Source organism: Plutella xylostella, chromosome 10 (genome assembly GCF_932276165.1).
Source record: "Plutella xylostella chromosome 10, ilPluXylo3.1, whole genome shotgun sequence".
In the NCBI taxonomy this organism is placed as follows: domain Eukaryota; kingdom Metazoa; phylum Arthropoda; class Insecta; order Lepidoptera; family Plutellidae; genus Plutella; species Plutella xylostella.
The window spans coordinates 7388984-7407342 of record NC_063990.1 but is presented as its reverse complement, the minus strand read 5'-3'; the positions used below and the strand labels follow the sequence as shown (position 1 = coordinate 7407342).

The following is an 18359-nucleotide window of genomic DNA, read 5'->3' as shown; positions in this document are numbered from 1 at the left end:
ATTATGCAAATATTCCTAATTATTAGCCGATACATAAAGCACTTTGATTTTATCTCCGCTTATCAACAAAGATCAGTCTGGTAACATTATGTGGCGCCGCCATTTAGAAAATTATTAATTAAGTTTGCTTCTGTCCGCTTATTCTTAATTTCTAGGTTCAAAGTTGAATCACATTAGCAAAACCGGTTTCCTTCATAATTAAATATAGCTACTTTCTATACATAGATAAACGCGCTATTTTTTTAAAATTTTGCGGCAGCGTTCCTTTTTCAAAATCAAATTCATATTTTTTTTTCATAAAATCCGCGATCTGGTTAGGTCCAGACGCAAAGAGTCGTAAGTACGTTTAAAGCCAAGCCGCCAAAGTCTAATAGATGCTGACACGCTAGCCGCAAGCCAGCAACTCCAGGTAACTTATAATCTGAAGCTAATATCTGGTGACGTCACGCCCCCCTCCCCAGTCTGAGCTGCGATATTGATAAATTGTATCAATAGACACGTCGATATGGAGGCTCTCAAACGGTTTTGTTAGTCAACCGCTGTTAGGGTTATGAGAGGTTCGGAATTTAAAATTGGTTGGCGTTCCATTGCTTATGACCGGCCAGTATACATTTACGCAAGTTTACAGTTTAATCGATTTTACAGCGGTATAACAGTATTATGTGATAAATTTTAATGTTTCATATTTATCGTCTTAAATTATGCACGTATTTACTTAAAATAAATGAATTAATATTATTATTAAAACTGATAGGTAGCACAATATACGTATTATGAACAGAGCCAGTGTTACCTTCCTCTTTCATTAATTTTAATGAATACATACAATAAACACATATTAATATATTTAAAATTCAACCCTAACCTCAGCACAAACGCCAGAAGATCAAAAACCAAATACCGGAAATAGACTTCGAATTTTTATAACGTGACAAAAAAACGCTCGCAATAGTTTTCTAACGACTGATGCCCAAACACAACGGTCGTCAACCAATTAAACGAAACTGATATCAAACTATCGATACGACGCGATGGTCTATAATCGGCCTATAAAGTGATGTGCTAATGATTTTTCTACAAACATTTGGGAATTCTGAATAAATTAACGAGCAGATTGAGGCACAAAATACATATATTATTTAATGTTCTGGTATTTCTGAGCGAGGGCCCCAATCAAGCGATTGATATTATGGTTTCTTTTAAGTATCTGTAATCGTTACGAATGTGTATTTATTTAATAACGATAATTATTACCACACGTTTTACCAACATTTGGTCGAAATATTTAGTAGAGCACTATGCAGCCATTTCCTTGTTTCGATAAGATAAATTATTATTATTATTAATTTAACATTTGTCCTTTCTTTAGCGGCTTTAAAAATAAGGTTTTTATGGAATCAGTACCGTTAATAACATTTTCCGAGTATCAACAACTATTGGCAGTAGAGCCCGCAGGCACCAGCCTAGTAGGTATTTTATATTTAAATCAGGTCAGAATCAAATATTTAATCAGAATCAGTTTGTAACATTAAGTCGACATGTTTATTAGCATCACCTTTGACAATAAATTATTTAAATTCTTCAACTCGTGAACTAAAATAAGCAGCTGGATGGGATTCTTGAAGTTTTTTGAATCGATATTCTTGGAATTTGAATCGATTCAATTCACCAAATGGTGTACCAGGATTATGCTAGAGGACAAAATCCTAGCAAAAGCGGAAACCATTAACGCTACCTGGAATAGCTGGACGATGCCCACCATCGCTTGGGTGAACGGGGTACCTGGATGTGGGAAGACAACCTGGGTGGTAAATAACTTCGATGTGAGCAAAGACACCATTATCACCACGACAACTGAGGCGGCCGTCGATATACGAAACAGGCTAGCGCATAGGATCGGGGACATGGTTAGAACTAGGGTACGTACGATGGCATCAGTCCTAGTAAACGGCTTTAGAGAACATGTCGGATGCCAACGCCTGATAATTGACGAGGCCCTGATGATCCATTTCGGGGCAATCGTAATTGCCGCCCGCCTGTCCCGTGCCAGTGATATTGCTCTAATCGGAGACATCAACCAGCTACCGTACATAGACAGAGAGAACCTATTCGAACTAAGGTACAGTCGCCCAACACTGGTAGCAAACATCACCCAGGAGCTGTTGTGCTCATACAGAAACCCCATGGATGTTGCATACGCCCTAAGAGAAGTATACTCAGGCATATACGCAGCCACAGCGCGTATCCAATCCCTGCAGCTGAAAAGGTTTACAGACGCAGCAATTCCAAAATCCCAAACCAACACTCTATTCCTGACGCATACACAGGAAGAAAAAGAGACCCTGACCAGCCAAGGGTTTGGAGAAGGAACGGGATCACGCGTCTTAACCATACACGAAGCACAGGGATTGACGTACGAATCCGTCATTATCATAAAAACAAAAGATAAAATAAAGTTGCACGATAGCATACCTCACGCAGTAGTGGCGCTGTCGAGGCACACCTCCGCCTGCACCTACTATGCGGATGACACCGAGGACGCTATCGGCAACCTCGCTAAAACGGCAATAACAGCACCGAAGAAACGGATCCTCGAGTACAACCTAAAGATGGCAATAAAAAATCAGGACAAAGAGGTCGTTGCCCAGCAATCAAGGCTTTTGGCAACGCAAAATGGAGCGGAATAGGAGAATTTTGATTTTAATTTTATATTGACGGCCAAACCGTATTGCATGTATTTTATAGTTTTGTTATGTATAGTATATAGCATGTATTGTATAGTTTTGATATGTAGGTATTGTATAGTATATCATGAATTAATATTATCTGTATAAGAACTAACCAATAAAATTAAGATAGTTTTAAGAACACTGTCACACATTAACACCAGGCAAAACAACAGCGATGACAAAAGGAGTGTGTGGCCACTGACAGGCGTCTGTTAAGTTCTCTGAAGACAGCTGACACTGGCCCTACCCTTCAAATGTTTGTTGCCATTATAATTGTAAGTGTGACTGTGTGAAACAAAGAAAAAAAAAAAAAAAAAAAAAACAAGAAATGCACAACTGGGGGTTTTTAGTCGGTTAAAGGCCGACACTACCTGGGTCCCCTTCCCAGGTGTCTGTGTAGATTTTCCTCCAGGAGTGCAAAAAAATAAAATATTATTAATAATATATAGGTATATATTATATAAAAGATAAAATATATATATTATAAGCTTCCACATTGAGTAGTGAGTAGTTAAAAGATGAAGATAAAAAACAACCAAACTCTCACAATATATTGATCTCTCAAAAAGGCACGGACATAAAGTCTGTGGAGTGATAATAAAATCTTAAAAAAAAAAAAAAAAAAAATTCACCAAATGGTGATCTAGGTTTAGTATTTATGCTACTAATGTGTGATTTGGATCGATCTAACTGTAGATTTACACAACCACCAAGATTAAAATTTAAAGTATCCCTTGGCAGTATTTTCTGATGCTTAATAAGATTTATGATCCCAAATGGTATATGTATGGTTTTTAATAGTTCTAAAAGTATTGTACAACTTGTTACTCATTAGTAAAATTTTTACTGTGAGATGCCGAGACGGAGGTAGCTGAACAACCACCTTGATTAGCACTTCGAGGATTTCGCTGACCCATTCTTTAACTTCTTAAAACCGACTGTTGTAATAACTATTATTTAAATCAAATATGATATCGTCATAATAATTATCTACATAAATCTAGCACAATCCTAAGCTTTCTAGCCTAGTTCGTAACTATGTGTTATGCTATCTCTACACCACATTTCGTCTTCAGACGTGCCCGTTACCCGTCAACGAGAGGTCTTAAGAGAAGCTCAAGTTAATCAGTTTAGTAGAGGACGGTAATCAGCGACTGACACAGAATTATAAAATCGGTCGGCTTTAATCCGATGCTCCTGTTACACCTTGCTTTGGCTGCGGTTGCCTTGGATAGGCGAAGCGATTTTGGATAAGGCAGCGTTTTTACTAGAAATTTCCATGTGCAAGTAGGTTAGAGTCGTGTAGGTATGGCTAGATGTTTCTGATATCGACCGATATTGATAAATTTTCTAGCCTATATCCGTAGGTAAGAAGATGTAAATGAGCTATTCCTTTAACCTCAAAGAGTCATACCAAAGTAAGTATTGTCGTTACTGAAAAGGTGCGTGCATGGTTATTTTATTGTAACATAAATAAATTAAAGATGATGTCTTATAATCGTTTAATATCAAGGGATCCCTGGCGATAATATAACTTTACCTAAAAACCAATATTATTGACTACCGACTTAGGTATTACTAATAGTATTAGGTACTTAGTAAAAAAACATAACTGAATCGTAAGATTATAAGCCGCGTACATTCACTAATTAAGTAGATACTATCACTAGGAAGATAAGGGAGTAAAGTGTCTAAGTTAGCAGCTCACCATATATTTACAATACAGTTTCAATAAACACAAAACGCTTTGCCTTTTTATTATATCACTCTAGGCCAATTTAGAAAGTCACGTTGAATACCTAATACCTATGCATAAAATGTATACTGAATATTTTATTTATTTAATCCTTTATTGTACAAATATAAAAATCAGTGTACAAAGGGTGGACTTAATGCTACAAGCATTTTCTACCAGTCAACCCACAGGAGGTGCAAGAAAAAAATATTATTAAGGTGTAAAAGAAAACCTAGCATACAACAAGTCACTTTCTATCTTTGTTATATTCTAAATCGCTTTCCGCTCCGCTTATGCCGTATGCCCGCTGGCTCGCACGTAAATGCGTGATCATGTTTCATTCATAAAGCGGCGCTCAACAGGATGGCGCGGCTAACGTTACAACTGCTACAAGTCGCGAATGAGGGTAGACCGCCTGACGGACTCATCAAAAACAAGAGGTTTTTTTTTTGGAAGATCACATTTTCAGGAAGTTGTGAATTAATGTAGCGATTGTTATAAATCGCAATATTATAACAACTAATACATTTTACTATGAAAAATAAATAAAGTTGAGTAGAAGACCGTATGGGTCAAATGCGTCAAACGGAGAGAGGTGTAAGTATAATTTTTTTGACGGTGAGTGGTGGCTACTTGTTCTGTTTGGACATAAAAATACATACTAATATTATGTCAATATACTTACTTAATATAATAATAATAATAATAATAAAAATCTTTATTTGGATCAAGAACACTTAATACATTAAACAAATTGAAACGTTAATAACTGCAAATAGTGTAACACTGTGGCGCAGCCATTAACGCCCACCTTAAAAACAAATTATTACGATTTCCTGATCGAACAAGTAACAATGTACAGAGATTCTAGGCTTAATTAACTAAAATATAAGTAGTTTTCTTTTACATAAGTAGGTATAGAAAGTATTATTCATTTATACAAGTCTTAATCAAACTCCAGAACACAGTAAAATATGTTAAAACAAAATTGATAAATATGAAAAAGTAGTTTAAACAATTATAGTTGCAGATTAATGAGTTAATCGGTACTTAATACAAATATAAGACGGGTCACAAATTAGCATGTGTAGTTTATTTTGTGTAGTGTTTTAAGTTAAGTTAATGAAATTATTTAATTATTGAGATAAGACTCTCAGTATCATCGTAAGATAGTGAAAGCAACCATGTAGTGACCGCAAGCTTGCACTCACGGAGTGTCATGGGATAGATGTTAAGCTTTTTATTAATCCTATTGTATAGAATAGAGCTGATATAATAATAAAAACGTCCAGCAAAAACAGTTTTATGTTTCTCCAAAGAGCATACAAGATCATGCCTACGTCGAAGAGTTATGTAATGGGGATCAAAAGGAGTATTGGAGTGCTTTCGTAAAGTTACATTAATATAAAAGAGCTTCCTCACCGAAAGGACGTTCCAGTAAGAGTAAATTTCAGTAGTGGGGAAAATAATAGGCTTATACGCCATTACTTTTAACACACATCTTTGCGCTCTCTCAACTCTAAGTAGGCGAGATTTGCAGCAGCCGCCCCATACTACAATACAGTAACTAATGATAGACTGCGCAAGGGCAAAGTATATCATCTTTAATATGTCATGATTTGCGGCAGTTCTTAATCTTTTAAAGACAACAACTAGTTTGCGTATGCGTGAAATAAGCTGTGTACAATGCTGGTTCCAGCTTAGAACACTGTCAATTATAACGCCTAAGTAGCGAATATGATCTGTTCTCAGTATGTTTTGACAAGAGCAGGTTCTATTAGTAGCATTATCACATCTATGTGCTATTATAGTAAAAGATGGGGGAGGTTGGGAAAAACGTCTTATGGAGAATGTAATGAATTTAGTTTTTTCAATATTTAATGTTAAAAGATTTTTGGATAGCCAGATCATAACGTTATGGAGAGCCAACTCAGCAAGCTGATGAACCTCAGGCCAAGATTTTGCTTGAACAAGTAAAACTGTATCATCAGCATAAGTGATAATTTTACAGTTCGGTATGATGAAGTCACATAATTCATTAATATAAATAAGGAACAAGGTAGGTCCGAGGACACTACCTTGCGGAACGCCGAAACTAATAGATTCTTCATCACTTGTATGCTCGCCGATAACAACTCTCTGAGATCGATCTTTAAGATAATCTGTAAAGATATCTAGCGCAATGCCGCGAATGCCACATTGTTCCATTTTACTAAGAAGGAGGGGGACGGAGACGGTGTCAAACGCTTTACAGAGGTCTAAGAAGATGCCAACAGTTTTGAGACCATTGTCTAAGCCTCTAACTATGTGCTCTGTTAGGCCTTGGACCGCATCCTCAGTAGACCTCCCACTTCTAAAGCCAAATTGATTTTTTGAAATGATGTTATTTTTATCTAGGTGATTTATTAGCTTTTTGTTCAATATTTTTTCGAATATTTTGGACAAAACAGTAAGGACAGAGATAGGCCGATAGTTGTTGACACTGTCCCCGCTCCCACCCTTATGTATAGGATGAACTAACGCTTTTTTAAAAACTTTTGGGAAACAACCCTTGCCTATGCAAAGATTAAAAATGTGACACATTATAGGCACAAGAACATGACGCCCTTTTTTTATTATAGAGGTAGGAATACCGTCCCAACCTACAGCACTGGAGTTTTTGAGACTAAGGATAATCCCCTCCACCTCTTCACAGTCTACCTCCAGCATACCCATAGAGTTGGGGCAAGGGTTGTTTAATATTTTAAAAGCGGGGTCCCCTTCAATTTTGAGAGTTTCTATTTTGCTGGCCAAGTTTCTTCCTACTCCCGAAAAAAATTTATTAACTATGTTTACTGAATTTAAAACATTATCAGATAATTTAAGAAGCTCATTTGATGGTGCTGATTTAATGTTGATATTAGCAATTTTCTTAATCGTCTGCCACATTGCTTTTGGATCACCTTTTGCCTTCTCTAGTTCATTTTGTTCGAAAGTTTTCTTTACCTTTTTTAATAAGTTATTGCAGTAATTCTTGTATCTTGTGAAAATTGTTTTCAATGTCTGATTAGTAGGGGATTTAGTGGATTTTAGATATAGTTTGTCACGATTTCTTATACAACGGAGAAGGCCTGGCGTGATCCATGGCTTAATAATTTTATTTTTAGATGAAATTTTTACTGTCTCTGTATTGTTGATTATAATGTTAGATAATGTATTAACAAGACTTTCTGCAACTGTATCTGGATCAGAAGTTTTTAGTAAAGATGTGAAGTCTGTATTTTCTAGGTCGGTAATAACAGCTGCTTCATTGATACGTTTTATGGTACGGTTGGATTTTGTAGCTGTGGACTTAAAGGAAGTGCAGAGGAAAACCGGTTGATGATCAGTTAACGGTGATTCAAAAACAATGGTCGTAGACTTTTGGTTTCCCCTTAACATGACATGATCCAAGCAATTTTGTTCTCTTGTTGCAAATAAATGACCTGGTAGTAATCCATAGGATGCTAGTAAATTTAGGTAATCATCACAATTTGGGTCTGTACCTTCAGGTTTTATATTTATATTGATGTCACCCATGATAATAGTAGATGGAAACTCATTTAATGATTTAAGTACTAGGTCAAGAGATGCCACAAAATTGGCTGTATTTTTATAAGCTGGGGAGCGATATAGTGCTACAAGGCACAATTTGTTAGGAATTTTTATAAGTAAACAGTTAGCATCATTGAAAGCAGGCTCTACAACTGTGAAGTCTAGGTAATCTCTTATATATGCAATAACACCTTCGTTTTGGTTGGAATAATTTGATCTAAATGAGGCATATCCATGTAGAGTCGGAGTAACCGGGCACACACTCAACCAGCATTCAGACAAGATAATTATATCTATTTTAACATTTATTCTTTTTAATAAAACCAAAAGACTATCAAAGTTGCAATTGATGCTTCTGATATTTACATGTAGTATTTTGAGGGAGTCGTTACAGTTAATTATAAATTTACTAACTTTTTCGGGCGAACTCAGTATAGAATCAGAGACAGAAATATTTTCAATATCCTCTATAATAACTTGTTCAGACATATTTGATTGAAGAAAGGAACTTTATGCCGTAAAAAACATAGGTCAGTTTTTTTTCAGTAATGTTTAATATTAGTAATGTGGTAGAGTAAAAGCTGCTTTCGGAATAACATACTATTTTGGTCGACGGAATTTTTATCAGTTTTTTTATGATTTCACTATGGCTTTGTGTAGTGTTTGAGTGAGAGTTGTGTGAGTAGAGTTTGTACGAGTTTGTGACTTTTTGACATTTAAGTAAACAAAGTGGGAATTTAATCATTACAATATGAAATAAGCTAATGTAAAGACTGAACATGCATAAATTTATTAAATCTATCTTATAATAATATGAAATTGTTTTGATGATTATTGATTATAAAAATCAAAACTAATAAAATAACAAAGGTCAGTAATACGGCTCCATGAAAACTAGAAGTTTACAAACGTTTATTTTTACGAGAGAAGAGGCGCCACCGCACCATACTATTGGCGGGTCGGTGTTGTCCACTTACAACTGAAGGAATACTTTTGATAAAATAAATCTATGTAAAAAATAAATTTCACGCATCTGCCAAATTAATCTTTTTAAAGACATACATATAAATAGTATTATTTAATATTGATTGATATGTTATAGTTATGAATTTTGATTAAGAATTGAGGATATTGTCAGGCTACCTAATTAATTAGGTACGTATACACTTACCTACTAATTTGCAAGGCTTCTTTTAAAGTTACGATACCTTTGTAAAATGTACTTTGTTTTTTTTGAAGGGCCAAGTGAAACAAACCATTCAAAGATGCCAAAACTAAGTCCGTCCGAATGAACTGTTATATTCAATTTTACTACCATACTAAATTTAACAACTGATAAAATTCGCTCGTTAAACCGATTAGAAAAAGGAAAGTTTCTTGCGCCATTCAATAATACGGTCATTAAATCATTAATAAAAGATTTTAAAGACAGGCCTCTATCATAAAGCTCTGTTAACGTTTTCGATAAGACCCGTAAACAGAGGTTTTTTTAATGATTCTCGTGTGAGGTAGCTCATCATTAACGTACTGTGTGTGGGTGGCCTTAGCTAGTTGATATGCTAAAGCCAATTTAATGGGTTCATCAAATTCTTTGTTCCTAAATGTCCACAGACGCTATGTGTTAATCTGTGGTTTGATCGCCAATATCCAATGGACCTTGTGCAATAGGTTAATGAAACATTCGTATTACAAAGATTTTATTTACAGATAATGCTGGAATATTTCAAATAAAATTAATGATGTATGTACCTATACCTAGTATAAATGCAAACGGAACAAAATGCGACTGGGCTGTTAGCTGGGTGATTTGAATACTTTTTTTGCGGAAAAATCAATACTGCCGGCCTTTTGAAGGGCTATCCCAAAAAAAAAAAAAGATGGTAACAAACCCCTCAGTTAGCCGTGGTGAGCCACAAAGTGCCCAACACTGGGAGCCGTCGTAAAACTGGGAAAGAATCACGGCCCAACATTCCAAAGTGCATAAAAATGTCTTTGAGATTGAGAACCAACGGGTTACTGTTGAATCGGGTTTGTGATTACTCGGAAGTGCTATTTTTGACAACTTTTTTTAGGATCGGTAGGCAGGCATAGGCATAAAAAAAATAGCATTAAGTATCAGTCAATTGCCTTCATTATCATTGTAATAAAAATAATATTAAAATACTTAAGGAATAATTCCATAACTTATTTCTATCTAGGTACATCACCGATCATTCAAAAAGTCACACCGTTTATAAGATTGCCTGGGTTTATGATTTAAAATTCGCTGATTTATGTGCCATATTAAATTAAAAAGAAAACATTTTATTATATCAGACCAGTGTTAAACAAGTTTGAATTTATGTTGTTATTTTACGAGTGTGAAATTAGATGCAAGAGTAACCTGTAGTGCCGACAATAGGGCGTGCATAAAAACGCTTGTAAAACTGTTTGTGTCTGGAAATCAAAGGGTTTAAGTTCGTTCCGCGTTGTAAAGTTGTTAACTAATGTTTGGGAATTTTGTGTAGCGGTGAGTTTCGGCTTCTGTAGAGTAGAATACGTATTATAAGGTACCGGGTGAGGTAAAGAGTAGGTACTTACCTTAGTTCTCCACCAATCAAAGGTTGGCTGGAAGAAATTGCTTTTTGGCAATAAGGCTGTCTTTGTGTACCCATCTATTACTAACTTCATATTTAGTAAGTTACTGAATTTCGTGTCCAAGAGAGTGTGTATGAATAAAATAAATAAGTAATGCCTTAGAGACTTTCTTGATTTTTTTCTACTTCCATGCTGTAAGAGTTAAATTAGTTAAGCCATTGAGTATGAATGGTCTGGAGACGAAATAGGCAGACGTTCCCCTCTGCCGGGGTGGTAGGCCAGAAAGGCCCACCGATTTATAAAAACTAGTTGCAGTCTCAATTTTCACTAGACTCAATCTAGTTGGCAAAGCGTTCGTTTCATAGAAAATGATTTGTTTACATACTAAAATGACAGCTTCAATTCATAGAATATCCGGATTCCGGATTTGATCACAGATTTGGTCATGGTTTATTGTTATTAGCAGTTGCCTAGCAACCAATGTCAAAAAAATGCAATAGTGATGTACCAGTAAGTAGATATTATGTATTGATCGACAAAAAAGGTGATAGTTAAAGGATCTCACAATTTATTTTACTTTGCAACGTAGTCGAGCGGGCTTCAGTGATCGTAACTGATCACTAGCAACAACTGGCACGGTCAGCCATTGGATGGGTGACCGATTTTAAGTGGTTCTTTTCTGGACGCTTCCGTGTTTCGGACGGCACGTTAAGCCGTGGGTCCCGGTTGCTGCTTCGGCAGCAGTCGTTAAGCCTAGTCAGAGGCCTTCGGGCGGCTTGAAAACATCTGCCAGTCGGGTTGCCCACTTACCCGACAACTCTCTCAGCACAAGCTTGCTTGTGTTGGGGTCCACCAACCCGCACTTGGCCACCGTGGTGGACTAGGCCTAAATCCTTCCTTCATTGGAAGGAGACCCGTGCCCCAGCAGTGGGGACGAAATGGGTCGTGATGATAGTTACAAAAGTTAGTAAGTATAATATAATTAATACATAGTTATATAAATAAATGCTTCGTTTAATTCATAATTTAAATAATTTATAATTAGTATTTCCAACCCATGATCTCGAATTCATCTATAACACTTATCGATAATTGTTACATCCATTGGCAATAAAAATGACGACACTGTGTTCATTATTAAATGTCACTTCACATAACCCTTATTGCTGGGAATTAAAACTCATAATAATAATAATGTCCTCCTAGCCGAATGGGAGATTTTCAACCATAGACAACAGCCATAGACAAAAACCAATTATAGATGGCGCTAGTAAAACTTCATACTATACTCAACAGCACTGCATATTTTTTTTTAGCCGGCATGGATTCCAGTCCTTTCAGCCAATACCAAAACCCAATGGATGTTTATTCAACCATATGCAATATGTTATATTATATGTTATGTTATATTATGCATAATATTAAGTGTTAACTAGTTTAAGACAGCTTTGTACTTACATTTATGACATCTTCCGTCCCCTCAGAAGAATGCAGCTCATAAAAAACGACAGGCCGAATGCCATCTATTGGTAGATTTTGGAACTTTTAAACGTCAAAAAAAAATCTCCCATTTCGACCACGGCGGCTAATCTCATTTGAGATCAGCCATCTACGCAGGAGTAGATTATAGTGCCCAAGTGTGTGCGCAGTACACAGGAGCACTCTCTGTTCCATCACTCCCATAACCCAATGGGACGGATTGACCGACACGACTGGAGAGAGCTAGGCGCAGGACCGACTGCTTTACATGCCCATCCGACAGCATGGATCGTTTCACTGTTTCGGACATCAGGTGATCAGCCTTCTGTGTCCTAACCAAACTTAGAACCACAATTTAGAAACACAAATTGATGATCCCACCCGGGAATCGAACCCGGGACCTCTGGGTCATGAAGCGAAGCTTCTACCACTAGACCACAGAGGCAGTAAAACTCATAATGACATGTCAAATGGGACATAATCATGGTAAACGGTAAAATTTCCCCCCGCAAAAATTGGCAGACTTTTTTGTATCAAGAAAGATCGCTATGACGCTTCCCGAGGGTACACCCGAGTCCGCGTTGTTCTATGAGTTAAGCGTAAAGAAATACAAACGTCATCATAACTTATTTTGGACCACCAAAGGAATATCAAAGCGTGACTAAATTCACCAAAATTTCACATGACATTCCCAACCCACAGGTACGGTCAGCAACAGCAGACAGAACTGGGCTGTACTGTGATGAAACAAAAAAGAAAGCATCACCGTTTCGCTGTAAATCAAACGAGCCCAATGGGCCATAAATTTAGGAGTAAACTATGCAGTTTTTTTGCTGAACACTTTTATTTAGCTGCAACTTGTTGTTATGCAAGCGATACGCCGATTATGATGCAGCTGTGACGTCCTGCTATTGTCTAGTCTCCTGGTACATTTAGTGCATTCCGTTTTTTATTTACTGACTGAATTAAGTACAACAGTACTTAAAATAATAATCAAATAAATTATTTGCACTTATTAATCATTTCTCAACTTCTTTTTAAGGTTCCCTGAGTGGATGGCAAAAATTGAACCTCAGTGCTTCCATATAGGTACTTATACTTCTTATGGAAAGTTTTTCAGTGTGTAGAGTAGATTCTATATGGTTTAGTGTTTCGGGAGCATGCCATTTATTTTCAGTATAATTTCTAAAATACGCTAGTTTAGTATTCCGAGTCCGTCCGTCTTCATAATAATAGAGTGTTCTATTGCCAAAACTTTGCATTTCAAAACAACTACTCCCTAGCGAAATTTTATTCTAAGTCTGTGGCATTATCATAATAATATATCTGGGATATTTTAATATCAATATTTCACTGCGATATTAATATTCTTTACGACAAACACTCAAGTACAAGGTGCAATCACAAATTTACATTTGTAATCGCACGCCGTAAAGTTGAATAATTATTGATGAAATAAAATTATTGTCGGCAATAAATATCTTAGAAATATGGGACAGATGGAATGATAAAGCAGATTCTTTTAGCTCAATGCAAAATGAAGTTATTATAAGTGTTTATAAAAGACATGAAACACCTTTTCTTGTGGACATAAATGGAATTTAAACGGAAACTTATTGTGAGTGTCACTCGATGTGATGTGTTGTCAACTGCGCCGATCGAGTTAACTACAGTTATCACTTAAATATAATCAAACTCGTAAATTGCTAAGAAAATGTATAAAGGTCGTAACATTTGTATAATTCAGCAATAGAGATGCGCGCTGTTTTGTTAATTTTAGAAATTAAAGCAATCAGGTCGTCCCCGATGACCTTTCCAAGCTCTGGCGAATACCACAGAAATAGCAAGGAGACATAACGAGTAGAAATCGACATATATGAATCCTAAAATCAATGCGAAACGTCAAACTCTAAATTTTAATTAACCTGTTGAGGCCGTGCCTTATGTTATCTAAGAAATAATTAACCGAGAAATTAAAATTTCTGTTAATTGGATTTCGGATGTAGTCAAAGAAAATTAATTAGTATTATAGCGGGTATAAGACTTCGGTTGATCTTGGTAAACAAAAATTAAGATGTTCGTCGCCTATGCATTATGCTGTAGAGGTAGGTACTTGAAGAAATTTTAATTGTAAAGTTATGCAGAAGTTTGGTGAAAGACAGTGCCGGCGTCACCGGGCAAGTGCTCGGCTGCGCTTTTACACCCATTACAACTGACAAAAACGCGTATAATAGCAAAAATAAATATTATTTATCGCTTCACGGTGGCTTAGTTTCATACAAAAACCCTATGAGTTATTACGCCGTATTACATTTGCGTTTGTGAACGCTTTTTTCTATGGTCGTAACTTAATATTTATGGCCCCCGGCTACTTGCACATTCGGAGTTGTCACGTCACTGTTTCGGTGTTTTCAAACTCGATTTGGGCAGATCTCTCACTATACCCATCCTTCACTGACACACTCGGTCAGAAAGAGATGAATGAACCCTAACTTGTTTAGTTATTCACGTTAAAGCACGATTAAGATTTTTAAATTTAGAACTGTAACAGTTATACAAATTCATTAGTGTTGTGAATGTCGGAGTGTAAGAGTGAACATTTCTATTTTTAGCTTAATTTGATTAAAGAGGCGTGAATATTGTGATTATCACAGATAAAGAAATGACGTGGTAAGTGTGAGAACTAAGTAGAGATGTCTAAATTACCATGGATAAATGTCTGTTGGGTGTCACTGTAAAAAATATACGAACTGGAAATGTAGTCTTCTAATGAACTAACAATAGATATAAGAAGTTAATGTTGTTGCATCTCATCTAGCGCAAGTGTAAAAAAAATATTGATGTCGATTCCTAAAGCAAAAAAATATATTTCAGCGATGTCAAAATTTTGATATTGGAAAATGAGATTTACGGTAACCTTATACAAGAATCTAAGGTTTTTAAAGTACTTAAATTTTAATTTGCTGCTTCAGAATCGACAGCATTGGTTTACTTATAAAGAAGACAATTATCAATATGAGTCTAGAATCTATACTGCAGCAAGGAATTATATCCATCCTAAAATAGTAAAGTCAATCTGAAAGATAATGAAGCATGTTATAATACCTACACTCACGGGCAATGAAAAGGTTCCACTGAGAAAAACTCCAAATTACTCCCAAGCGGAAAAGGCTAGCTTAATGAAGCCTTCTGCAACGTTGAAGTACATTTAACAGAGCATCAGGATATTATGGAACTTTTTCATTGCCCGTGAGTGTACAATATTCTTTATTTGTACACAAGAATAGATTATACAAAGCTTAAATATAAACACATAGGTACAAAAAAGGCGGTCTTATCACTAAAAGCGATTTTTTCAAGACAACCTTTAGTGTAATATCTGCTATCTAATCTAGTACAAGTGTAGAGTATTACCTGTTTCATTAGTGTTGAGCCAGCGGTAGGAGGGGCGCGGCTGCTGCTTGGAGCGCATCTCTAGGTCGGGGGCGGCCGTCGCGCTGCCGGGGGGCGAACGACCATCTGAGGACAACATTGTTTATCTAAGTATTTTATATTTGTATGGAAAACTTACAGCTACAAACAAATGAAATAGCTAAATAATTTATCGAATTTTTATAATACAAAATATAACAGGCGTAAAGAAATAACAGATGAGAAATATACAGGGTATGTAGTAATATAGTTGAAATGGGGTAACTCAGAGGGTAATAATAATTTAAAACAGACATAATCTATGCCCCATACGTCTAGTAAAAATGACGTCGTAGGTAACCAACTAAGTTTCTACATAGGTAAAGGAAACAAAATTTGCTAAAATTCTGTAAGTATATTTGAGGATTTGCAATAATAAAAATTGTTTTTTTGGCAGGGCAGGGTGAAAGAAACATATAGAATAACTTAAAACACTCAGGTGACTCAGGTCACAGACCGATTGACAGTTTTATAATTGAATAGATTAGCCATCACGAGAAACTTTCTAATGACCGACCGGGTCAAACGATCTTGATATACTTGATCGACGGCATAACCACGCTATCAGTAAATCAAGTCCTTATAAAATCTGATGACTAAAAGATCAAAAATTCTCCAAAAGTCATAAACGTAAATACGTCAGCGATCAAATTCTTGATAACGGAAAATACTTTGAATTTGAAAGACACTGTTACCAATATTGATACAGAGTGTGACACTGAATACAAAATGTGAATATGTCAAAATCATGAAATAAGCTATACCTTTTAATAAATTTGATGAGGAGATTCCAATTCGCTTTTCTCCAGTCATATTTTATTCAAAATAAACAAATTATCCAGGAAAGAACCCTTCAAATATCATAAAATAAAGAACGACTGCATGACACATTATAATGTGTCCCCAAAATACCACCAATATCACAATAAATTAGTCAAAAACACAATGACGTAACTTAATACAAGGACACGCATGATGCACCGATAAGTCCTGGAGGGTTACTCCAGCTTCACAAAACACGAAGCAAGGGCAGCTAGCATGCCTTAGGTAGGAGATAGTCCAGAAGAGCTAGTACGGGGCGTATTTAAGACGTGACAAGAGTTTTGCATGGCGCTCACTCACATCGCGCAGCCTTAAAAGCGAGCGCGACGGAGAACTTCTGTCACGTCTTAATAACGTACCGTGCTACAGGGCCTGGTTAGTGTAGCAGGGCTCTGAAACTTATATTATTATTTTCGAAAGGTAGAGAGACCCTCAGCCCACAGTTGTATACCGGTTACAGACGTGATTGATGTCATCAAATCACTTGTCCGAGATAAGTACAATAAATAGCATTAAGAATTGCAGTGACACTCTCAACCTTATGGAAGGTTATGATTGTCATCAATCACTAATGAATCATGATCAGGATGGAAGAAAAAATTATGATACAAGAAGCTACATAGATGATGATGATAGATATGCAAATGGAACTGCTAAGTACTTAACTACTAGAATAAGAATCGTATTAAATGACTCATGTTGACTAATTTAGAAGTTTTGCAAACTATTTTTTTTTTACGATTATTTTATGAATATTTCCTTTATTTTAACTTTGAATGTAGTTACGTATACAAACAAAACATAGGTATAAATAATTTTTTTTTTTTTTTTTTTTCTTAACCTCTATTGTCCCACTGCTGGGCAAAGGTCTCTCCCTGAACATTCCACTTATCCCTTTCTTGGGCCTGCTCACACCATTCCGTGTTAAAATTGTCCAAGTCATCCAATAATTATAACAAAAGATATAAATATCATGCAATATAACATTTAAATATGTTATTTATGTAGCATTATGAAAGTATCTTTAAATTCATGAGACAAACTTAGGGCATCATAAATTTGTTTGGTTTTGATTTCCTAAATCCTTCTTGAAGCTTCTTTTATATCAATCTTATACAAGCAAACGAGGTATCGGTGACATGGTAATAAATTGCGGGTTTATGGTCATTTAAGTGTCATTTGATTTTGCAAATTTTAACCGAAAGTCAATCAAAGATTTATAGCCTGATAGGGGGAAAGCAGGTAGTATAAACGATTTTAGGCGCTGATGAATAAACTGAACTATTCTACACGTCCACTCATAAAGAATCTTGTTCCTAAGTTTTAAGGTCCACATCAGCATTTTAAAGTGCCGAGATTTTATAAGTATATTTATGAATTCGCAGGAGCGAAAGGCATTCACCAAAAGGGAATGATGTGAGAATCTATAGCTTCTGTGAGAGTATAAGCATATAAATGTTCTCCACTTCAACGGACGATCATTGACGACTAAATAACGGTAAGAGCTGAATATTCTGAACGGTTTTGATATCATAAAGCGATTTAAAAGCGATCGCGACCGCAACCTTTATCAGGCTTCACTTAAGGAAATTAACGCGGCTTGTCTCCACGATTATTGCGACGGGTGTCTCAATAATGCCGCATTATAGAGAAGGTACAGGAGCGTTATCACCACCGAAAATAAGCAATTAACCATCCTTAAGTAGCGTCGCTCGCTTGTCAAATCAAACGTAACTTTTATAAATCTGAGCCGCGAGCACATGATTCGATACTATTTTCGAATCTACAGGAATGGTCACTTTTACCAAACGCTAAACGTATTTAAATCAAATTTTAAATACATTTTGTACTAACTGACAGACGTATGACAGGCTACCAAATACGTTTAGCGTTTGGTGAAATTCCACCTAACATATAGAAAAAACAAATGTCACTTTTGGAACTAACTTTGCCTTACATTTTGACAGTGACAG

General features: G+C 36.0%; 1 protein-coding gene across 2 annotated transcripts in view; it reads right to left on the bottom strand.

Moving 5' to 3' along the window:
- LOC105388142 (protein tiptop) overlaps positions 1-18359 on the bottom strand; it is a 184828-nt gene that overhangs the window by 132913 nt on the left and 33556 nt on the right. For both annotated transcript variants that reach the window (XM_011559001.3, XM_011559000.3), the window contains one exon: positions 15508-15612. In XM_011559001.3, coding sequence (XP_011557303.3) covers positions 15508-15565 — 58 coding nt within the window. In that variant the 5' untranslated portion in view covers positions 15566-15612. The remainder of the gene's footprint in view (positions 1-15507; positions 15613-18359) is intronic.